Raw genomic sequence first — 23,543 nt, 5'->3', positions numbered from 1 at the left:
ATTTAACACGCCAGCACGGCTCAAATTTTCACATGACTTATTAAGTTTTTTATCATTCACAGCAATTTGTCCTTAATATGGTGCAATATTATTGTTATTAAATAAGTTATAACAGTGAATATGGTAATTTTCAGATAGAGCTTAATTAGACAGGTAAATTTAAACACAGATCTTAATCTCGCGCGGAAATGGACGTTATTGTGCCACCAAGTTGAACACAATCAATTTTTATCGTACTACTTTAAAAAGTTTTTTACAGCGACACGCATATGATATAAACCTTAACTAATCGACGCCATGAAACGCTTCCTGGAAAATTTTCATAATTAAAAATTATTGATTGTCTGCGTGTTTTTGTGGCTATTATTTGCTTCTTTTTTCAGCTCCTTCCGTGTAAATTGTAGTATATAGAGAGGACGAGGGAAACAAAAGGTGGCTGATGAAATTTCACGATAACTCATCTTGAAGACCTTCTTTAATGAACAAAAGTAAAATGTTCACCTGACATGCACTCGGCGTGGCCCAAGTTAGCCGTGCGGCTAGGCAATAAAATATATTTTACAGCAGGTGCTTCCGCGTGATGGCGCATCACCAAAAAGTAATCAGCATAATTCCCTCTGGTCGGAAGAGAATAACGCTCCGTCGGCAACTTAATTTATCTCCCGGGTTTTATTATCGCAGTTTTACACCCAATCAACTCCTTGAAATGAAGAGCATTTTCAGCAAATCGCTTGAAATTAACGAGACGAAAGAAAATGAAGAGTACCGAGAGAGAAGATAGCGAATAAAATTCTTCGGCCAAAAATAATTGGCTTGAAATTGAGAAAATTCACGGTTTCGTGGTTTTATATTAAATTCGTCCCCGCGTTCATATTATATGCTGGCGTGAGTGAAGGAACATTAATCGTCGGTTCGGTACGATGGAGGTGCGAGCGATAATAAAAGGTTGGCAGGGCCAAGGTATGGTGTAGGTTTGTGTCTGCCGGTGCGTTCGTCAGGGCGCGTGGCGCGCGGCCCGCCGAGCGGAAAGCCTATTTTTATCGCGAAATGCACCCCACCGTCGACGGCGTTTTTTAGATTTTTTTCCGGCCCGTTTTCTCCTCGCTCTGTCAAACACAGGAAGCAGCAAAGGCTTGAAAGCACTTCTTCTTCTTCTCTCTCTCTCCTGTTTTTTATCTTGCCGGGATCCACAATGCGCAGCCATTAATTGGTGCTGTGTGTATGTGTACCTTTGCAGGATGAGGAAGCAGAGCAGGAAGAATTATTCAAGACGGAGTGAGAGAGACGCTCATTCAATGCGTGCAGCTATAGCGGGAGGAAATCAAGCTCCTTATTTTCATTCTTTGTTCTCCTTTGTGCTCAAGTATGAATGCGACACTTTTGCGTGCAGCTCGCCAATTATTTATTTTCATTAATGCCCCCGAGAATATAGGCGAGCGACAAAATAAATAAAAAGCATTTGAGACGAATTGGTATAAATTATTTGCCCTTACACGCGGCGCGCCATGGTTCGATTTCCTCTTTCTAATCCATCATTCAGGAAGACCCGCTAACAAAACATGTTATTTGCTCAACTTGATCATTCACACTTTGGAAGGGAGACGCCGCCGCACTGTTTGATTTTGCCATTTCCCAGAAGTGCTATTGTTTTGCATGCATGACATAGCGGCGGCGTGGCTTCTGAAAAATGAAAGTTATTTCTTGAGGTATTTATTTATTTGAAGAGCATTATTCCAAATCATGCTGGGTGTGCTTCCTGCTGGCTGGTGAAAAGAATTTGTGCCTGGAAAAATGATTATGTTGAGTTATTTCAAAGTGCTTGTCTCTGTTGTGTGGAAAAAGAGAAGGAAAATTGAGGAGCGTTTATAATTGATGAGTAAATATGGCCTCGCGCGCGGTTGATGTGTTTGTGCGACTGCTGTCGCTCGCCTGCAGAGTTAGTGGATTCACGTTTATGCGGAATTTGTTGTTTCCTATGAAATTGATAAGTAAGATGACCAACAACAGAAACGAGAATGCACTCTTGCAATTATTCCTTCCAGCCCAAATCAAAAAGAAAAGAGAAAAATTTTATGAAGAGTCTGGGGGAAAAGAAATATTTTATATCCATTGAACACGCAAAAATGCGCTAGTTTTTTATACAGAATAAGTGGCCCATTTCGTTTTATATTTCCAATTTTTATATCTTTAAAAAAAAAAACACGAAGAATGATCAAAATTATGGGAAATTGAATGCCACTGTGATATATCAATAAATATTATTTGTCAAACTGAATATTAATAAAGTATTATCAAATACATAAATTATAAATTTCCTTTGTCTCATGGGGCAAATTAACCGCGTAGTAAAGCTTTTAATGAAAATGAAAATCAAATTTTATTTCTAAAATTTTGCAGCTATAATGTGCAAGCAAATAATTTTTTTTTCTTATTTTAATTGAGCTTATTGGGTTTAAATTGTTTTCAGTATGAAATAAAAATATTTTAGTGAAAGGGAGCTAAAAATGTACTTATTACTCTATCAGAGACTGAACATCATTTTAAAATAACTTTTGATCATTAATTCTTATTTTGGAAAATTAAATTATGTTATCAAGGTTTACGTTAGCTTGCAGCACACATTCAGTTTAAGTGACGTGATATTTATTATAACTTTTCGGCTAAAAATTATTAAAATCCAAAATAAACATTAATTTGATTTTAATCAAGATTGCATTATTTACGATTATTTAATTTTTGTAAATTATGTAATTTTTTTTATTCCGATTATACTTTTTACTTTTTCCAAATATGTAGGTTGAATCCGTTTCCCAGTCCAGATTTAGCTTTTGCCAACGCCAGGGAAAAAAATCATTCTCGGAAGCGTGAGTTCGTAAAAATGCAGAGCGCAGCCTTAATGAGCGCCGAGGGGTGCGATTTGATTTTGAATGGATTTACACTTAAAAAAGGCAGACAGCGCGCAGCAGAAAATTGATATTTTCTTACCCTCGTTATACCGAGTGCACAGCAGCAGCACACGCCCGCGCCTTGTGTATGTATTATAATATTAAATTTGAAAAAGGTCCCCCATGCGTTTAGTTGGCGCATCCAGCACAGGAAGTCAAGTGTTTCTTCCAATAGGGCTTGTATTTTTACTTACTTTTAAGGATTCCGGGCAACAATTTTGCCACCAGCTGTACACTCGTGCCACCGAGCAGCAATCAAACGCTTATACAGATAAAAAGATGCGAGTAACATAATTCCCATTAAAACGACCGGTGCGGACTTTTAATCAAGGAAATAGTCTAGGGAACGAACATATTAAATGGAAACACGAAATCACAATTAAAAGAGTGTGTGAGATGCAGTGTGTGCAATTGTTCGTGTGGCACAATGTAATTGAAATAAGAAGAAGAAGTGAAGGAACTGTACTTGATCTTATTTATGTGCGGCGTATATATTTTATTCGCGGCGGCGTGCGCGGTAGTCCTATTCACACGGGCAATATTTTTATCTCTTTAAAGGCCCGCGAGCGAACGAGCCACCGCCGCACTTCGCTTGCTTATATTATTCCTTTTTTCCCATTGTCTCCGTCCTTCTCTCTGCGTCTTCTAGCTTTCGTTTATAAAATTATCCGCGCGCGATTTTTTTTCTCACTTCCTCGTGTACATATCGCGCGAAATGGCTTTATGCAAATGTGGCTAACGACCTGCCAGGTCTTTAAACCTCTAAAACCTTCCCAGCCGTATCAACACCCGCGCGCGCGAGACAATTATTCGTGCAGCAGATTTTCACGCCGACCCTCTTTTCCGAAAGTGAGCTGCGAGAGAGTGAAGAGCACACACTGCATGCGTATGAATTATTAATTGGCGGGTTCATGCACTCGCCGCCCCACCGATTTCTTTTTAATTGCCAGCACTCGCTCTCGACAGATTGCCGCCGCGTGCATTAGGACCTGTGCAAAAAATAAACAAATCTCCGTAACGCCACCAACATGTTTCTTTGTGGTATTAATTTCAGATTTTTAATTAAATATTTTACTAATGTCATATGCCTATTCCAATTTTGTTATTGTCAAATTATATTTTAAACCTATTTGATTTTTATATCATTATCTGAGTTTCAATCAATGCTCATTTTAAAGGTTTTTTTTTTCATAGATTTTAACTACAAATTTGAACAAAATAGAATAATTTTCAGAATTTTATTGATTCCTGATAGTTATGTATCATTTTTTTTAGTTAATTTAACAATAGATTCAAACTCCTTGTTAGCAAAACTCATCGAGCGGTGTGCAATGCGCCACATGCATGATAAAATAAAGGCACTTTAAACTCTAATTAAAAATCCTTGTTCAGGCAACATAATTACGCTGAAAATCTGTGTCAAAAATCTTAAAGCTCATTTTTCTTTGGTGCCTAGCTGATTACAAAGTAAAAAATGACAAACAAAAAGTGCGCTTCCTTCATCAGGACAATTAAAACGAGTCACTGTGTCACTTGAGACGCGAGCATTGTTTGCGCGCATTTTAGCGATAACAAATTTACGTCGCCGACGTCTGAAGGTGTTAATTTTTCTCAAGCAAAAACCTCCCCGTTTCCGTGGTGTGCGATGCGATCTCACCAGGGTGTCCTTGTCCCGAGAGAAAATAATTATATTTTGTACGACAATGCGCGCCGCCAAATAAGGAAAGAATATGCGCTTCGGAAGCTGATTTTCCCGCTAAATAAAAACTACTGGTGAATAGCACGGCGTATGCGTATATGAGAGATGATCTCGGGGAGAAATCTGAATGTGTGCGCACACACAATATTCTTCTGAGGGATATCTGTTGATTTCCGCAAGGTTGCTCGCGCGCTGGTGATGGTCGTCGTTCCGCCAGCTGTCGCCCCGCATGCACCTGGACCCGCGCGGCCAGGCCAGGTGTTTCGGCAGCGGCGCGGCGAGAGCGGCGTGCCTCGTGACGTCACCCCTCATCCACCCCTGGCGGTGGCAAGTCTCTCGCTTTTCTCTCATTCGGCGACCAACCCCTTTGCACGTGCAGCAACAGGAAAAACCGGCTTCCGGTGTCCGCCCCGTTTTTCCTCTGATTTGTTCTTTTTTGCCGCCGCTTTGAGAGCATCCCCTAGAAATTTTTTCGAATTTCGTCTGAAATTTTGATTCATATTTTGGCAAAAGCCTTTTTCTTTCACTCGACGCTGGTGAGAGACTCAAGGTGAAGACACGCACTCAGCGTGCAGCGGAAGTGCGCCAAGTCACTGGAACGAAACGCCGCGAGCAAGCAGCTAGTGTTCCTTAATTGCCGCCCCGTTGCCAAGTCGCAACCCTTTTCCCGCCGAAATTTTCTGACAAATGGAATGCATAAAAGTAAAAATTTGGCCACATTCGGCCGATGGGAGACTTGAAGGGTCGAATTTGTCGATGCTGTTATTCCATTGGCGCCTGACCAGTTCTGGAATATGCAACCCGCACGACGAGCGTTCTTGATACAGTGCCAAAGGTGTAGGCATCTAGTGGCGACATCCGAAAGTAAAAAGTAAAACTGGCTAACTTTTTTTACAAAAAAGCGCCACACCTTACCAAACCCAATAAACTATAAATATAATAAAGAAATAAATTATTTTTACCCAAAAGAGATTAGCATTAAATCAGAAAAATAAGAAATATTTTTTACTTAAATTACAAAATTATAATAATTTTATGCCAATTATACACTACGTACGTAATTAAATAAAATTTATCCTTCATATACCTAAAATTCTTAAAAATCCAGTATAAAAAAATCACTCTGATTTTTATGTTTTAATTTTGTTAAATATAAAAATTACGTTTTCTATTTTTATGAATTGCAAATCTATATTTTATGTGTTCCAATTTGTTATTAAATATTAATAACAATAAATAAATTTGAAATTTTTATCTTACAGTCATTAAAATATGTATCTGAATTTTTTTAAATAAATTATTTAAAATGGAGCAAAATTTTCATGGTCTTTTTCTATTCTTTTTCTTTATGCACCATAATATAAAATATAACCTCGCATCTCGCCCGAAAGGCTTTCCGTGCCGATTTATGGCTCGGTATTTTGCTTAACAAACCGACTGAGAAGTTCTGCACAAACCGATTAATCGGTTATTTACTCCGCACTTAGACCAAAACAAGCATGGCCGATAAAGGTAAATCTCCTGAAGAAATTGTGGCCGGGTTTAACACCCTTCGCAATGAGCAGCGACGACTGGCCCTCAAGATCTCCGAGATGGAAGTCGACCTGAACGAACACAAGTGAGTTTGAACCCTGGAGATTTGTGATCTTGTCTGAAAAATCGATCCGATTTCAGAATCGTGGTAGACGCCCTGGAGAAGGTGGAGGACGACCGCAAGTGTTTCCGACTGATCAACGGTGTCCTGGTGCAACGCACCGTCAAGGAAGTGCGTCCCTCGCTGATGCACAGCCGAGACCAGCTGTCCGAAGCGATTAGGCTTCACAATGAGGCGCTGTCCCGCAAAGGAACGGAGCTGAATGAATACAAGGATAAATACAACATTCGAGTGCGCAACGCCGGAGACGAAGAGCCCGAAAAGCAGGAGGCGCCCAAGGCACCGCAGCAGGCCGGTGTGCTCGTCAACTGACCCCCTTAAATAAGACTCGTTACGCCGTGATAAATAATGATCCTACATGCACGTGGATACCTGTGAAATACTTTAATAAATCTGATTATACGCCATTGTGACGTCTTTTTGAATTAGGCCGCCACCGATTGCCTGCAATGCGACGAGCAGAACAACCAATCGGCGCAGGTACTATTTTTCATCCGCGGTTATGACTGGAAGAAAATTCAAATTTATTTTAAAATAATGTAGAATACTTTCAAATTTTTGAATTCGTTGCAATAAATATAACAATTGTATTTTTTTCGTTACTAATTTCCCCTTGTAACACTAAAACAAATTTGAAAAATTAGTAGCGGAGGCGTTGACTTGCGCACTACTTTTCTGCCAGTGGCTACAGAGCTTTTGCGTCGGCCGACTGTTGTCTCGGTCAAATCCAGCAATCAACCATGGTAAGCAAGTCATCCAGGTCCAATAGCCTCCCTCAAATGACCCTATGGTATCACTAGAGACATCCTCGAGATTAGTTTTTCTGGGAAACGGCCGCTGTGTTTTTCCGCGGCCAAAATGGCGGCCGCCCCCTTTTTGGCCGTTCTCCAACCCCGGCGACGGTTACTACCCTCAGAGGACCGTTATTTTGGACACCCTTGATTCCCAACCTGATCATTACATTGTCCACGACACAAACTTAGTCTTATTTGCGCTTCTAGGCGGACCAACTGACTGAGGAACAAATCGCTGAGTTCAAAGAGGCGTTTTCGTTGTTCGACAAAGACGGCGATGGCACTATCACCACCAAAGAATTGGGTACCGTGATGCGGTCTCTCGGACAGAACCCTACCGAAGCCGAACTCCAGGACATGATCAACGAAGTTGACGCTGACGGTAAAAATGCGACCTTTTAGTCGTTTCCGCTGTCCAAGGCCTTTGTTTACATTATTCCTCACTGGCCCTGAGTTATTGATTTTATACCTGGTCCCTTAGAGAGGGCATAAATAAACTTTAAATTTACATTTTCAAGCGCCTGAACAAACGATCTTGCCTGAAATGTTCTTTAATTCTATAAATAAATATGAGCTTAACGCTGGGTAAATTTACAAAGTTAGACTATCCCAGAGGAGATTAATCATCGTTTAGAATTTAGAAATCAATACGATTTTATTCCTTGAATCAAACAATGTAACTTATGTGTCATTAATTAGCGTACCTTTTCTTTGTATGTTTCTGTTCAACATGAAAATTAATAGCCCAAATGGAATTTAAGGTAATGGTACCATCGACTTTCCTGAGTTCCTGACGATGATGGCGCGCAAAATGAAGGACACAGACTCCGAGGAAGAAATCCGTGAGGCCTTCAGGGTTTTTGATAAGGATGGCAACGGTTTCATTTCGGCTGCAGAGCTCAGGTAGACGCAGTGTAAATTATATCTGGTAGTTTCGTTTTAAAAGAATGGAAAAAAAGAATTATGATGAATTGGCAAAAAACATAAACAATTCTTAACAATTTTTCTTTAGGCATGTAATGACCAACTTGGGTGAGAAGCTGACTGATGAAGAGGTGGACGAGATGATCCGCGAAGCGGACATTGATGGTGACGGTCAGGTCAATTATGAGGAGTTCGTCACCATGATGACCTCCAAGTGAGGTGCCTGCCGGCCCTAATTTATTACTCGAAACACATTCCACCACAGTCATTTTTACATTTCCAAAGATAAAACACAAAACCACACACACACTTACACAACACACTCATCAATGAATCACTCACCGAGGAAATTGGTTGGTTGATTGGTCGGTCCGGCCCCGACAGGGCCAAGTCCAGAGCGAGTCGACTTTTCGGTCACAAAATTGTAAAACAACTACTAAATAAATGTTAAGGAGTTAAATTAATCCATATTCTGCTTCCTTTATATTTAAACATAATGGCGACTTTCGTGTGTGTCAGGAATAACATCATTAATCACCTTTATATTGATTAAATTAAACAAGGTGTATTCGTGTTAGTCAGGAGAGGTGTTACTTGGGAAATCAATAGCAGTTTCATAAAGTCAATATTTTTTAGTTGCTTGGGCAGCTGAGTCATTTAAGGGTGACACCCAGAGGCACTATGGTGGTCTAGTGAAGCAAAAGACAGTTGGATAAATATTGTAACTGGTTTGGTTTATTTTTTTGTCAAACAAAGAACTTGACGGTATTTTCTTTAAATAATAATGATGACCATAAATTTACATATCCAGTGCTCTGCAGAGCAAAATTGACTCGATGCTCTTGCGCTCTCTCAAATATCCTTCCCATCATATAATTTCTTAACTAACATTGTTACAAGTTTTTTTGTGTGTTTAATTGATATATTTTTGTTTTTAAATTTAATCAATCTCATTATGTACACCAAGAGGATTGGCAAACAAAAAATAATAGAAGTTAAGGTTGTGTTCTTTTCATCGCTTACATTTTTTTCTCTCGCCTTAAGTTTTCTTACTTGCAATAGAGGAATTCCTTAAATATATGTACAACAAAAATATAAAATAATAAAGCTGAGGAATGCAGTGGGATTAGCACAAGTCAGGGTTGTCTTGCACCGTTTTCTTGATTCGTAACAGGATGGTGGTGTACCACTGATCAAACCTAGACACCGAGTCGTAATCTTTGACTGCCTCTGTGAACCCATCTACGTTTTGCTCTTCCATGTGCTCCATCAGGACCTATTAATTTTTAATCAGTTATTTGAATCAAGAGATAAAAATAGTTCACCTTGATAAGTTTGTACTCCCGAGAGTCCTGGAAAGCAGGGTACTGTTGGATGTAGCGTTCAAGCGCAAGCTGAGCGTTAAGGATATCAACGCAAAGGTGACAGAGGCCTGCCCTGAAGAAGTACTCCTTGGCTGAATACTTGAGCAGAGAGCTCTCGAGCGACGAAGCAGCCACCTGTTCATAAATCGAGATGGCTTTTTCGTAATCAGCCAATTGGGCTGCATACTGAGCCACTTTCAGGACGCACTTGTTAGCCGACGAGTTGGATTCCTCACCCCTGAAATAATCAGCAGCTTGCTCATAATGCCGAGTAGCAGCCTCCAAGTCGGGTGCCTCTGTTTCGTAAATCTCTGCGATGGACTGGGGAAAAAATGATTATTGAAAACTGCTTGACGGGAAATAATTTATTTTTTTGCTACCTGATGGTGTCTGGCGGCCATGGTGAACCTGCCCATGTCCGTGTAGATTTCGATGGCCTTAGAGAGGCAGTTGACGGCTTCATTGGCATCCGCCTTTTTGAAACAATTGGCTGCGTCTACAAAATTTGTGGCCGAGTCGTGCTTGCTGCCAGCTTTTGCGTGAAGACTTGCAGCCTCGCAGAACGCTTTCCCAGCCTCGTTCCATTTCTTGGCCATCTTGAACATATTGCCTGCCCGCTGGTAACATTCCACCGCCTCTTCAACTTTGGCAGAGCCGCTAAATAAAAATTGATCATTTTTAATTAAAATTTAAAAATAATTCATACATATACACATATGTATTTCAACAAAAATTATATTTAAAAAAATACAATTCAATTCATTATTTTTAATTGAATTTTTGGTGATTTATAAAATTCCCGAATCAATTTCAACGAAAATAGAAAGTCGCTCATCACACTGTGGTTGTCTTGTGGTTTGGAGATAATCAGGTGCTTGATAGTGCCAACAAATCGATAAGAGACCCTTCGGTTGTCCTACTTTGAAACCCACCCAAATATGAAGGATAGAAAGCCTGTTGACTTTTGCAGCTTGGCTCGCGCTTCAGCCATCAGTGCGTGACCTTTGGCCTCGGAGTCGCCCATTGCAGATCGATTTTGAGGGGACTAAATTTTGAGATCCAACACGGAAGAAGTCCTCAAACGTAGAACGTAAATACAACAAAAGGGGCGTGCCTGTGTGACTCAGAAGGTCTACAATTTGAATGCTCTGCGCGGGTATGGGGAATTATTTTCTGAACGGATTTTGCAATTTTTAGCTTACTCATTCTCATCTAAGAAAATCGTTTGATTTCCGTTCAGATTTCAACACCATAAAAAATCATTTTAATTCAAATATCATTACGATGTATTTTCAAAGTAAATGAACAAATTGCATGGTGTCAATTTAATTCTTTAATGTTATTGAAGTGACAAAACAGAGAGAAAATATTTTCGTGTAAAAAATATAAACAATTGTTTTTGCAATTTGCATAATGCACATTGAGTGCCTACGATTAGTCACTAGGACACGCAACGTGGCCAGTTGAGCTGGAAAGTACAATGAAATAATTTGACGCAGCATGTAAATCGTCTAATTTACGTGGTACAAATAAGCATGGCACAAAATATAAAAATAAATACGAAACCGCGAGATCTGAGTCAGAGTCATTATTCCAAAATTAAAAAAAGGATGAAAATTTTCAATTGAAAATAAAGACATAAAATTTAAATAGTGATAATGATAATAAAAAAATTAGCTTGTGGTAGAAAATATTCAATTCTTTATTTTTTAAAAAAAAAAAATTCTTTTTTTATTATTGTTGTTGTGTATTTGTCCACATTGCTAAAAATACTTATTGAAAATTTTATTTCATTCAAAGCATCCAAATCCAAAGTAACTTTTTCACTAAAAATTTCGAATTTTGAGCTTATTGGAAAAACAAAAATCTTCATATTATACTGCTTTGCTCATTATTTTTTCCTGCCTCTTTAAATGCCACATTTTATGACTTAAAAAAAAATAAGGCCGCCATGCCATATTATACAATGCTTGCATAATTTTTGCAAGAGAAATTTTCTCAAGGCTGTCTTTATGCAATTTTAATTAAAAAAATAAGCTCGTCAGAATTAAAAAAATATTGTTGGGAGTTTAAAATTTGATAAGCTTAAAAATGTTTGAAAAATACAAATAATAGAAAACTACGATCACCTATAAACTCTTCCAAAAAATTTTATTTTGCGCAGTTCATACTGTTACACACCCTTCCTCTAAAATATATATTGCACTCGGCTTCCTCGAATTTCTTTTAAAAAGCTTTAATTCAAAGCAGCTTTGTTCTTTGCAATATATGTTGCTAAATAAAAAATGCGTAGTGCGGAATGGGGGTGGACTGTGTATTGCAATAAGGAGTGTGCAAGACGATATTGATTGAATGGGCCTTGGCGTAACCCCAAGACCCACAAGAGGTTTCACCCCTGCGGTCCCTGGGGACGCCGACGGACGGCGGCAACGTACCCAAAGAGTTGTCCCAAGAAGCCATTGGAGCGGTTCAACTTCTTCTCGGCGTCCGAGATGAGTTGATAGGCCTTTTGCTCAGAGTCGCCCATGGTTTTTGGTGCTCAAGTGTTCGCCAGCCGATGGCCGCCTTGCTATCGATTAGGGTTGCGGGCTGTGCGCCTGCGCCACCCTCTGGATACATCGATCCTTCGGCCCACTTCCACGAGGGCTCTTGCACCCCCAACCCATCCTCACTCTGTTACCACTCCATCTCCCGGTGGCCTTGCAGATTTAATAATACTATTATGCCAAAATTTGCACCGCTCGCCACTTTTCGTTTTTTTTTTTTTATAATTGTAAAGGAGTGGAGGTTGGTTAAATCATAGGAAAATTTTCACATTAATTTAGTTATGGTTTAAGTTTTACAAATGAAATTTTCCCTGACTTATTATTTAATGTGTTAAACTACGAACCTACATCAATTTTATAATTTTTTATTTAGATATGTTTGTGGGAAAATAGCGCAATGAGCAAGCAAAATAAAAAACTGTATTCTGCACTTAGTACGTAGATAAATACATTTTATTCAATTTTAATTTTTTTCTCATTAACTTACATACTTATAATTCAATTCAAAAATATATAAAAGAATAACAAAGAAGCTTCCCTAGACATTTTATAATAAAATTAATTTGTAATGCTTTCAATTGATTTGAACAGTTTATACCCTGCATGGGCAGGAGCGGCCAGTAGCCGCTGAGGTTGAGTTCCTTGTAGGCCTCAGGTTTCCATACTGAATTCCCGAGCCGATTCGATCGGGGTCGAGTTCGCCAGATTCGATCTTTGTCACAATGGCCTTGGCGCATTTTGTGAACGCTTCGACCACATTTTGGCCGCTCTTGGCTGACGTTTCCAAAAACATCAGTTCTGAAGCAAAAGTTATCACACATAAAAATTAAAAAAAAAAGACATCAACATAAAAAGTCTTTAAGAAAAAAAAAGGCAATCGTATATCTATAATTGATAAGATTTGGGACCGCAAAATAATGGGGAGTGACTCATAAAAAAAGAGACCTTTGAGACACACGCAATATTTGTAATCTTTGTGGTAAAAAACGATTATCATTACTGTATTTGTCAACCTTTTAAATTAAGCAGTAAAAAAAAATCGGAGGTTTAAAAATGATTCTCACCATTCTCTTGCGCAAATCTGCTTGCCTCGAGGAATGTGACCTCCCTCTGTGCCTCCAGGTCACTTTTGTTGCCCACCAGGAGAACAACAATGGAGGGTGAGGCGAGCGACCTGGCGTCAGCTAGCCAATTTGCGAGGGCGTTGAACGAGTCCCGACGCGTCACATCATAGACCAGGAGGGCGCCGGCCGCACCTCGATAGTATGATCGGGTTACTGACTTGAAACGCTCTTGACCAGCAGTGTCCCAAATCTGCAGTTTCACCTGCTTTCCGGACACGGGCACAACCTTCGAGCCAAACTCAACGCCAATTGTGTGGGATGAGTCCTCTTTGACTAAATTTTTGAAACGCAAAATATGAAATTTTATTTCTGTGCAGCTCCAAAAGCCTTTTTTCAAAAACATAAATTTTTTAATGTAAAGAAATAACTTTCAGCTAGCGCGGTTTTAATTCCTCAAAATTTAATTATGATAATTACTTTAATGGAAAAAAATGTGCAATTGCTTTTTGCATAGTGTGCGTGCATCACTTTAATCATGCTTGAAAACGAATTTTTTCATTGGAGTATGAATTATATGAGTCAAGTATAGTCGCTATAATTAACAGTGCGGCACACTGGATTAAAAACAATGGAGTGCTAGTGCGAGGGAGGAAGAATAAGTGGGACGCTCACTTACATTTGGATTCGATGAACTGGTGGAGCAGACATGACTTTCCTGTGCCCGCAGAGCCGATCACCAGGAACTTAAAGAGGTAGTCTGCAAAGTCGGACATGATATTGGACGGTCCTCAATGGATTAAAACGCAAGACTCACCGTAGCTCTCAGACATCGCGGATCACATCTGGACAACAAGAATCTGTCATAAACAGCTGACAATCGTTGCCAATGCAACAAAATTCAAGTCGGTAAAATAAAAATTTTGAAAGACAAATCATAAAATTTGATGATAAAGAGATTTTTTTCATCAAATATGTTTAAAATTTTTAAATTATATGATCTCGCTAGTATAATTAACTTTTTGAGGGAGAAAAATATTGTGGTAATTTTGTAGCTTTGGTAATTGGTAATATCTAGAACGAAGCAGTTATATTGAGATAGTTATAACCGGTTTTGAGAGTATAAATCTTTTTCATTTTTCTTCCAAACTCAAATAATAATGAAGCCAAAGTTTGATTATTTGAATAAATTGGAACAATAATTTTTGAATTCATATTAAAAATATACACGGAATAAGTGAAAATACGCAAAAATATCAATAACTGTTTTCCACTTTTGGCTAGTACCGGTAAAATTTTAACACATGAACAAAACAAAACAAGGAAATTCAGTTTGAGCGGAATTACAATTTACGTACGGGACTCCTGCGTGTCTGCACAAGATTGGCCGTAGACTGTGCTAGTTTTACAACCAGCGGCCAAATATGAGGGCCACCGTTGCATTTTTCATCTTGTGCGTGGTCGTTTTGGCCTCTTTCGCGGCCGCGGACAGCAAAAAGAAACTGCAGATTGGCGTAAAAAAACGCGTTGAAGACTGCAAAATGCGAAGCCGCAAGGGCGACTTTCTTCACATGCATTACACGGTATGTATGTACATTACAAATAGTTATCATAAATCAATTTCGGCATACTTCCCTCTTTGAAGGTGGCAATTTTAATGATCATAGATATTATAAAATAATTGCTTTTCTTAGGGTAAACTCGAGGATGGAACGGAATTTGACTCAAGCATTCCTAGAGGTCAACTCTTCACATTCACTCTTGGATCAGGACAGGTCATCAAAGGATGGGATCAAGGACTCCTAGGGTTTGTGCATTTGTTGTTACAAAATATGCAAAATATATTTTAAATTATGAATTATTATTTAAAAAAGTGAAAATCCAAGAGATTTCATATAGTTGAAATTTGGCCCTTTTTTAAATTTCTATTTTCCATTTTTTTCTTAAAATATTTATTATTTTGGATGGAACTGGATTATACTATTTTTTTTTTACTTCTTTGCATACAGGATGTGTGAAGGTGAAAAGAGAAAGCTCGTGATTCCCTCGGACATGGGCTATGGTGATAGAGGGTCACCGCCAAAAATTCCTGGAGGAGCAACATTGATTTTTGATGTGGAGCTGGTAAAATTGGAACGCAAGGATGAGTTGTGAAGTTTTTTTAATAAAGTTTGATTTAAAAACAGCAAATGGATTTTCTCATTAATATACAAAGCTCTGATTGTGAGTCTGTAGTGTCTGTACTCTTTCACGCCCCTGGCTTAGCCAAATCAACAGCCAAATTAAAGAGACCCGCCCCTACAAAAAAAACATAACTTCCTGGTTTTGCCAACAGGCGGTACCCAGTTAAAAATTCTTTGAAAAGTTACCAATGTAACAAAATTCAGTATCATGAAAAAAAACTGTTTCCCTCATTACTGAGTACAATTTTATCGAAATGAGCATTGTAATGCAACAAAATGGCATAAAGGCGTCCATATTATATTGGTTTGCTTCAGCAATTCCTAATTTATTATATTTAAATTGCTAGGAAATTTGCTCATGTTGGCAGTGCAAAAGCCAGTTTGGCGCGTTGCTTGGCAAAATTCGTTGGTGTCCGGCAATTTTTATTGTAAAAGGTAAGTTTATTTTAAAATTACCTTCAATCCGCTTTGTAAATCGTTGACTGAAAATTCGGCGAAAATTTTTAAATTGTTTTTTGGTCGACTTTCTTTCAGTCGGCGACTTAAAATCGCTTTGTTTACGTCGGTACCCAGGAACCAACGCCTCCCTGCGTCATTGGAAAGCGTCCAAAACAAAACTCTCTCATCTACCACCCCGATTTTAGTACCGGCATACCGGTTGCTTAAACGGTTTTTCTACCGTTTCCTTTATTTTTTATTGACACTTCCAATCAAGAAACCGGTAGAATATTTAACCGGTTTGTCAAATTGGACTTTACGCTTTGTGCGTTTTTTCTCACACCCGACGCGTTATTAATGACCGTTGGCGTCCTTTTTCAATTTCAGCATGTCTTGGTCTGTGGGTGCGAACGTGCTTGTGGCCATCTCTGAACAGGATGACCTGGCTGCCGGCAAGGTGTTGCACGAGAATAAGAGCGGCACCGTGCGCATCCAGCTAAATGATGGCTCAAAAATCACCGTCGGACCCGACGAGGTCTTCGAAAACCCCAACAAGACCCCCAAGAGCCGTCAGCGTTCTCGCTCCCCCGCCCGCAAAAGCACTGGCAGCCGCGGCCGCAGTCCTGGACGTGGACGACCACCGAAGAGTGAAAAGAGTCCTGCTCGGGCCGCCTCTGCTGGTCGTAAGCGGTCAACCAGCAGGGGCCGCAAGCCTGCCACTACTCCTAAAACAAAGGAGGAGAAACCAGAAAAGGGTTAGCGAATTTTTGGCAAAGTATCAAATTTCACTTGTGTAGATACACTTCCATAGCCCGATATTTTTTTGCATTTTTTTAATTTGAAGCCAAACAGCATTATTGAAATATTTAAAACTTACTTTCAAAAATAATTAGGCAATAATATTTAAAGAAATGTAATAATTGGAAGCAAAATAACTATGCATGATAGAAAAATTATATAATGTAAAAATATATTAGAGGCTTTATTCTGAGGAAAATTTGTAATTACATACATAATTTTAGCCGTCTTGGTAGAAAACATTTTTTTGGATCACTTCACGAGCATAAATTCATTTGGGTCAGGTTGGTTGGGAAGCACAATTGTGCCAAGGGTGCTCGACTACGGCAAGAGACCGACCTAATAGCCTAATAAGCTCACGGGTGCCATAAGCAAAAAAAAATAAAAAAATAAATTCAGGTTTTACAAGAAACAAGTTAACCTTGATTGGATTGCTCACAATGTTTCTACATTTATTTACCTTTTTTTTTTAATTTAGTCTTTGAAGGTGCCAAACCCTGTAATAATAAACAGAACAAAAAGTTAAAATTCTACTTTCTACAGCCTCCACAGCCAAGAAAACAGCTGAAAAAAAGAAGCAGGAAGAGCCAACAGGTACCCCAACCATGACTCTGCGCGTCCGTCGTTGGAACAAGGATGAAAATATTGATTCTGACACTGACGAGACAACCAAGCCTAAGAAGAAGAATAAGGACGACAGCACTTCAAAACCGCAACTGGAGTGGGGTGGTACCATTGGCGTGGTTTTGATGTTTGCCGTCTTTGTCGGAGTCACCTTTGGCGCTCTTTTGATGATTCGATCGGTGAGTTAAAATTTGTGCAAGTAGAAGCGAGTTTGAGTAGCGTTGTTACAGGTGGCCGTGCCCCCAAAGGCCTCCTCAAATGTCACAGAGCCCCAGGTCTGAATCAGCCCGTTCGGGTGTAGATTTTAACTATAGTTGATTTTTTTTTTAATTTGGCTGTGGATAGTTCCAAACTTTTGTAAAGACCCCTGAAGGATTAAGTAGAACAATTACTGTTTTTAAGCAGCATGTTGATTTTTCTTCTCAGTATTTTGCATTAATTTGTTTTAATGTTGCATGAAGTTTATTTTTTTGTGATATTTCGCAGTTTTTTTGTTGTTTGAAGTTTACTAAATATTCACTGATTAATCTATGATTATCTCAACAGGGCTCATTCAATCTGCGTGGATTAGATTGGCGCAAACTGGTCGCTCAGTGGCCTAAGTGGGACTGGAATGCGGTCGGCCTGCTCTTAGGCTTCTGGGCCTTTGAGCTGTTGTTGGCTCTCCTGCCTGTTGGACCTATTGAAAATGCTCTGCCTGGATCCACCGGACCTCGTCAATATCGTCGTAATGGATTTCTGGCAGCTGTAGTCACCGTGTCTGGCATTCTTGGCCTTCGCCGCTATGGATATGCACTGACCAAAGCCCAGCTTTTGGCTTACTTGCCTGTATGGGCTGCTACTGGCACCATTGTTGGATTTATTCTTGCCATTTACTTCTGCTGGAAGGGTTATCGTGTACCTGTCTCTCAGCAAAACCCTGCCGTTGCCTCTGCAGGCAAGATCTACACTTTCTTTATTGGAAAGCAAATCAACCCTGTCATTAGAACTTTCCATGTGAAGATGTTCTTCTTCAAAGTAACCATTTTGTATTTTTTAATTATTTTTATTTAATAAATTGATTCTTCGTTAAGCTTGGACTGACCAGCCCTGTGGTTCTGGCCCTTTTGATTTATCTGAATTTTGAACCAACTGGCTACGCTCAACTAGTTTCCTTGGCTCTACCCTGCATATACTTGCTGGATGCTTTGCTCTTTGAGCAGACCTTCTTGACCTCTTTTGGTATTCAGACTGAAGGATTTGGATTTTTCTTCACATCGATGATTGGAATCTACCCTGCGCTTGCCATGGTTAATCCCCTCTATGTCATAACTGCTAAGTATGTTAATTAGTTAATTTTTTTTTCAAGATGATTTATTTAAATCCAATTTTTAGGGTTGAAATGCAGACATGGTGTGTTGTTTTCCATTGTCTCGTCTTCACTGTTGGCCTGCTGATCAACCGCCTGAGCTGCAACCAAAAGTACCGTTTCCGCAAGAATCCCATGGACCCTGCTGTTTCTCGTAAGTTTCGGAATGTTAATTAAAAGTGATTTATTTATTTATGATTTTTATTTTCCAGACTTGGAAACTCTGCCTACTGCCAGAGGCAAGAAGTTGTTGGTATCGGGATGGTGGGGACTTGTGCGTCATCCCAACTATTTTGGTGACATACTGATGCAAATGTCCTTTGGTCTTAATGCTGGATTTGGACATGCCCTGCCTTGGTTCTTGCCTGCTACCACCATCCTGATGTTTTTCCAGCGCGTTGGACAGGATCATCGTCACTGCCAGGCTAAGTATGGAGATGCGTGGTCGCGGTACTGCGAAAAGGTCAAGCAACGTGTGCTGCCAAAGATCTATTGATCTGTTTAGATCTCCCTTGAACTGAAAAGAAGAACAAACTGAATCTACAAGAAGTATTTTGGCCTCTCTACATTTTTGTATGTAAAACTATTTGTCTCGAGTACAAAAAACTATGCCTGTTTGGAAGCTCTGGTGGGTACCAGGCTTCCCATTGCTACATGAAGCCATTTTTTTACAGAACTTTTGTGTTTGTGTGACTATTTTTATAATGTAACTCTACGAGTATGAGAGATTTGATCGCAAAGCAATATGAAGGAGTGTTTGAATATTTGACTTTAAGTCTGGCAAATTTTGTCATGAAAATAAGCTTGTTTTTTTACGGTTTGTAAAAATGTCATAGACTTAACCTTACTGCATGCAGGCAGAACCAATATATTTACATTATTTGACCGAGATTATGGAATGGTTATGAACTTTCGGAACCAGGCTTTTTAACATTAAAACGATCTAAAGAATGTCAACCATTTTTATGTGCAGAGAATCATTTTAACTAATAAATGAGAGAATAATATAATACCATGGCGATTTTTTTTAAACTTTGTGTTAGCGTCATTATTATATAGGACTTCAGACTTCATTCATCATTGTATTCTTGGGATATCATTAAAATTGTCTACATCAAGAAGTATAAAATTTTATACTTCTTGGTCTACATTAATGCTTGATGTACATATATTTTAGTTCAGAGGATAAAAATGTCCTTTGATATAATAATAATATGTATTATCAGATTTATGACATAACGTCTAGAGTTTGCTTTCAGAAACAAAAGTCTGCTGTCTCAACAAAACAAATACATTAGAATAAAAATCTGGTTTTTATGCCCCTTGAGTAAAAAAAAAACACTTTTTCAAGAAACGGTTATGCTGGAAAATTCGCGCCAGTAGAATTATGTCTGTGTGACGTCACGTGACGTCACATTCTCAAAACTCGCGCGCTGCCGGGAGAGAAAGACGCGTCGTCGTCGCCTTCGAGGACCACCGCCGCACCGCCTTTGTTTTGTAACCCTAAAGAGGAGTCGAAAGCCGCCCCCGCCGACGATCTCACCTGCCTCAGGGTTCTACCTTTGCTATCGCACCTCTACCGAAGTGCCGAAGACCCAACGTTTGGAGGCCGCTGCAGACGGCCCTGACGCCGCTACTCCGCTGGATGGGCGGCCATTTTGAGCGACACTTGTAAATAAACGCCGCTATGACCGACGCCGAGGCGCCGCTTGCGCTGCTGCCGCCCCAGGCCGCCCCCGCGGAGGCCACTCCAGTACTCGCCCCTGCTGTTGAAAAAATCGCCCTGAAGCCGGAACCGGTGAAAATTGAACCGCCGCCGGTGAACGGGACCGAGACCAAGTCGGAGCCGCCCCCACCGGCCCCCGCAGATCCACCACCTCCAACAACTAACCACACTCCTAAGGTGGAGGCGGCAGCCCCCGAACCTGCACCTCCGAAGGAAAAAGAAACACCGCCACCTGCCCCTGTAAAGGAGACCAAGGAGAAAGAGCCCACCCCTGTTAAGGAACCAGCGCCGGCAGCTCCAAAGGAGCAACCGGCAAAGGAGCAATCTGCTAAGGAGCAATCTGCAAAGGAGCAATCTGTAAAGGAACAACCAGTAAAGGAGCAACCAGCTCCCAAGGTCAACCACAATAAGCGCAAACGAGAGGCCAAACCGGTCCCCGAGTCCACCCCTGGAGAACAGCGCTCCAAACGCAACCGCTTCCGGACCCAGCCCTATCAAGCACCACTTTCCACCGCCGACCTTGGCCTCAAACCAACCTCCACCAAGACTCGCGCAAAGAGTCCAGATGATAAGCTTGTTGTTTTCTTCAAGTAAGTCAAATTTTAGCCAGTTGCATAATTTTTTTAATAGACGAACATAAATTTACTCCAATCAAAACATGTATATAATTAATAAATTTTTAATTTCAGAAACGAATTCCTGGGCGTCCGAAATGCTGAAGGGGGATTCTATGTGTGCCAGGCCACACACAATATCACCAAGAAAAGCCATAAAATCCGCATTCGCTGGCTTAGCCAGGATAAGTCGGACACGGAAGTCTACTCACCAGATTTCTACGACAACACTGGTTTGTTTTCCAAACCTGAGCTTTGAAATAATATTAAAAAAAAAAAAATGTTTTGTTTTCACAGATTTTGACTGTATACTTACTAGCCTGAATTTGGACAGAGTTGACAAAAACAAGTATCGGTTGCCTAAAGATGAGCTGACAAGAATCAAGAGCATTCTGGATAGAGCACTGGCTGTCGAGAAAGGTTTGTTTTGATTGTTAATTTGACCTCGTTAATGAAATTTCCTGTTATTAGGGTCCGCTCGTCCTGAAGTAAACGAAAGCCATCCTGACGGCTTGGACCTAAGTTTGTTTAAAGACCAAGCGCAGCTCAAGAAAAAGCGCCGAAAAGAGCAGACAAGCAGCCCTAAAGCCAAGGGTCGGAAGAGTACGAGCAGCAGCAGTGGTAGTAGCAGTGAATCCGAGGAGTCGGAATCATCAGAAGACTCCTCGTCTGACGAAGAAGATCCTAAACCATCCAAGCAGACCAAAGCGGTCAGTTAATTAAACTTTATTTTTGTCCGTCTTATAATTTTTCTCTTATTGCAGCCTGTAAAAAAAGAGACGGCTGCTGAGTCTCGCGCTGCTAGAGCCGCTAAGCGGCAATCCTCGGAAGGGGAGCCTTCTCCGGCAGCCAAAAAACCCCGCCCTTCAACCTCTAAAGCAGCTGCTGCACCTGCCAAGAAGGAAGCCAAAGGTAATTAATATCTGAATTTTCTAACTTAATTACTCCACCAATCTATTCATATTAAATATGTGCAAATTGTTTTTTTTTACAATGAAACTAAATGTAACTTATGAAGTATTGGTAAGAGTAAATTTCTTCATAGGTTAAAAATTTAGATGCACAAAATATTTGAAGGGCCAATTACAATTTTAAATTGTGAAAAGTAAAATCAATATTGTTTTTTTCAGGCGCTGCAAGTAGAAGAGGAGGGAGGAAGAAATAAGTTGTACCTGTTGAACGAAGAATAAGAAGGACTTGTTGTGTCTCGTGGTAGTATGGGTGTGAATTTTAACTCTCGTTAGCGCGTAAGGGCACACCACACACATCGATGTATAACAGAATTAAAGAGGAGAGCAAGCGTCTTGTGTAACATAAAACTACACAACACGAAAATCACACTAAACATGAAGAGACGACACTATATGGAAAGAAAATGTTACATAAACACAAACACACACCAACCATCAACCCTCTCGCAATCGAGATTCACGAAATAAGTAAATAATTGAATTTATGAATTAACCATGTCAATCGGTATGTCTCTCGTTGTGGATGGATCAGCCAGACCAATACCTAACGTACGTTCAACCTTTACTGATCTTCATTTTTCGTGCTAAAATTCAATAAAGTTCTATTGAATGGGACAACACAAGTTCTTTATTTTGTTATTGATTGGTTACTCGCTGGTTGTCGGACCACTCGAATACAAACGGCACTCAAATTAGTCCAGCAATTCTTATTTACACTCAACTTGGTATGATTGAATTTAACTATATTCATTTTGTTTGGTTTTCTATGCGCAAATTTATTTACATTTTTTTACGTGTTTATTTTTCATACGGTCACTTGCAACTTTGCCATATTATTAATCGTTGCAATCGAGATCATTTTGACTTTATTTAGATTAAAACTACTTCGTCTGCTTCCTAAGTGCAATCAATTTACTTAATAATCTATATAAAATATCGTATTGTGAATTGAAAGTGAAAAATTATTGTCGAATCTAATCATTCAAAATGTTAAATTGTACTCAATTGTAATTAATAAGTTGGCATTGATACAGAGAAGTACCAATTTTCCATGCGTAAAATTAAGTTAATTTGCAACTCACCGGTGTCTAAATGAAAATTGTACGTATTTTGAATGCATCGTCATAATAAAATTAAGGCCCACTCAGGAACATCAATTTTGGTTTTGTGCTCTGTATTCAAAATTGAACCCATTCCTTCAAAATCATTGTCAAAATTAAAATGTACAAGAAATTAATTTGTAAGAAAACTTGAAATTAAACTAAATGATGCCATAAGTTGAATTAACACATTTTATTATAAAGTATGAAACACAAAGAGTGCATCCGTTAGGTTTGCAATCGATGAACACAGCGGAAGAAAAATATAAAATGCTTTTAAACCGTCTGAGAGTGCTCGTAATTAGAGTTTACTCATGATATATAATTTTGTCCTTCAAATCGTTTACCCACACGCGAGGTTTCTTCCTAGTGGATCGCATATATATGTAATAATATTTCCATAAAAAGCGTCGCCGCCGTTATCTGGCATTGGATTATAATGCAGCGAGTCAGAGAGGCGCGTGTAAATCCTAAATAATGAAATTTCTATTTGAGAGGTGAAAATATTTGCTCAGGGATCAGATCTTGCGATGGATGAATTTGTGTATATTGAAAGTGAGAGATGAATCATGCCATAAGCAAACAGAATTATCATTCATTCAATACACCGAAATCAATGACATAGTATTTTTGTATTGGAAGCAGGTCGAAGAGTTCAAACTTTTATATTACGTATTTTTTCTTCTTCCCAACATACAAATTAGCCCAACAACCAAGAATAGAAAAGTTATGTGATGAATTTATTTTGCTAAAT

The 23,543-nt window shown here is 39.4% G+C and overlaps 7 protein-coding genes across 10 annotated transcripts; 5 read left to right on the top strand and 2 right to left on the bottom strand.

The window, feature by feature from the left end:
* The first annotated feature begins 6,100 nt into the window (after window positions 1–6,100).
* Window positions 6,101–6,888, top strand: LOC132200152 (prefoldin subunit 2). 2 transcript variants are annotated; one of them, XR_009442149.1, is made up of 3 exons: window positions 6,101–6,262; window positions 6,319–6,672; window positions 6,728–6,888. XR_009442149.1 is itself a non-coding variant. In XM_059625394.1 (2 exons), exons 1-2 carry the CDS (start codon window positions 6,144–6,146, stop codon window positions 6,608–6,610), a joined length of 411 nt encoding a protein of 136 aa, XP_059481377.1. In that variant the 5' UTR covers window positions 6,101–6,143; the 3' UTR covers window positions 6,611–6,888. The 2 variants fall into 2 exon arrangements, 1 of the variants encoding a protein (XP_059481377.1); XM_059625394.1 differs by having other exon boundaries at window positions 6,319–6,888.
* Window positions 6,889–6,893: 5 nt separating this feature from the next.
* LOC132200151 (calmodulin) lies at window positions 6,894–8,480 on the top strand. The gene is made up of 4 exons (XM_059625393.1): window positions 6,894–7,041; window positions 7,300–7,474; window positions 7,854–7,995; window positions 8,105–8,480. Exons 1-4 carry the CDS (start codon window positions 7,039–7,041, stop codon window positions 8,232–8,234), a joined length of 450 nt encoding a protein of 149 aa, XP_059481376.1. The 5' UTR covers window positions 6,894–7,038; the 3' UTR covers window positions 8,235–8,480.
* A 249-nt stretch (window positions 8,481–8,729) lies between these two features.
* Window positions 8,730–11,975, bottom strand: LOC132200149 (alpha-soluble NSF attachment protein). Of its 3 annotated transcripts, none has more exons than XM_059625389.1 (4): window positions 11,816–11,975; window positions 9,761–10,037; window positions 9,342–9,701; window positions 8,730–9,292 (listed from the first exon to the last, which is right to left on the bottom strand). In XM_059625389.1, the coding sequence occupies exons 1-4, from the start codon at window positions 11,905–11,907 to the stop codon at window positions 9,143–9,145; spliced, it is 879 nt and encodes a 292-aa protein (XP_059481372.1). In that variant the 5' UTR covers window positions 11,908–11,975; the 3' UTR covers window positions 8,730–9,142. The 3 variants fall into 3 exon arrangements, with proteins under 3 accessions (XP_059481372.1, XP_059481374.1, XP_059481375.1); XM_059625391.1 differs by lacking the exon at window positions 11,816–11,975 and adding an exon at window positions 10,313–10,501; XM_059625392.1 differs by lacking the exon at window positions 11,816–11,975 and adding an exon at window positions 10,219–10,347.
* A 374-nt stretch (window positions 11,976–12,349) lies between these two features.
* Window positions 12,350–13,851, bottom strand: LOC132199267 (ras-related protein Rab-4B-like). Its single transcript, XM_059623860.1, has 4 exons — window positions 13,805–13,851; window positions 13,667–13,747; window positions 12,991–13,323; window positions 12,350–12,724 (listed from the first exon to the last, which is right to left on the bottom strand). The coding sequence occupies exons 1-4, from the start codon at window positions 13,818–13,820 to the stop codon at window positions 12,519–12,521; spliced, it is 636 nt and encodes a 211-aa protein (XP_059479843.1). The 5' UTR covers window positions 13,821–13,851; the 3' UTR covers window positions 12,350–12,518.
* A 446-nt stretch (window positions 13,852–14,297) lies between these two features.
* On the top strand, window positions 14,298–15,177 carry LOC132199268 (peptidyl-prolyl cis-trans isomerase FKBP2). The gene is made up of 3 exons (XM_059623861.1): window positions 14,298–14,570; window positions 14,682–14,794; window positions 14,997–15,177. The coding sequence occupies exons 1-3, from the start codon at window positions 14,412–14,414 to the stop codon at window positions 15,139–15,141; spliced, it is 417 nt and encodes a 138-aa protein (XP_059479844.1). The 5' UTR covers window positions 14,298–14,411; the 3' UTR covers window positions 15,142–15,177.
* A 336-nt stretch (window positions 15,178–15,513) lies between these two features.
* LOC132199265 (delta(14)-sterol reductase TM7SF2) lies at window positions 15,514–19,493 on the top strand. Its single transcript, XM_059623857.1, has 8 exons — window positions 15,514–15,605; window positions 15,996–16,363; window positions 16,950–17,209; window positions 17,261–17,305; window positions 17,577–18,047; window positions 18,104–18,348; window positions 18,405–18,532; window positions 18,591–19,493. Exons 1-8 carry the CDS (start codon window positions 15,529–15,531, stop codon window positions 18,872–18,874), a joined length of 1,878 nt encoding a protein of 625 aa, XP_059479840.1. The 5' UTR covers window positions 15,514–15,528; the 3' UTR covers window positions 18,875–19,493.
* A 305-nt stretch (window positions 19,494–19,798) lies between these two features.
* Window positions 19,799–22,833, top strand: LOC132199266 (uncharacterized). Its single transcript, XM_059623858.1, has 6 exons — window positions 19,799–20,694; window positions 20,794–20,951; window positions 21,016–21,138; window positions 21,190–21,428; window positions 21,483–21,630; window positions 21,849–22,833. The coding sequence occupies exons 1-6, from the start codon at window positions 20,066–20,068 to the stop codon at window positions 21,881–21,883; spliced, it is 1,332 nt and encodes a 443-aa protein (XP_059479841.1). The 5' UTR covers window positions 19,799–20,065; the 3' UTR covers window positions 21,884–22,833.
* The last annotated feature ends 710 nt before the right edge of the window (window positions 22,834–23,543 follow it).

Source organism: Neocloeon triangulifer, unplaced genomic scaffold (assembly GCF_031216515.1).
Source record: "Neocloeon triangulifer isolate White Clay Creek 2 clone unplaced genomic scaffold, ASM3121651v1 ptg000014l, whole genome shotgun sequence".
NCBI classification, from domain to species: domain Eukaryota; kingdom Metazoa; phylum Arthropoda; class Insecta; order Ephemeroptera; family Baetidae; genus Neocloeon; species Neocloeon triangulifer.
This window is presented reverse-complemented; position numbering and strand designations above follow the sequence as displayed.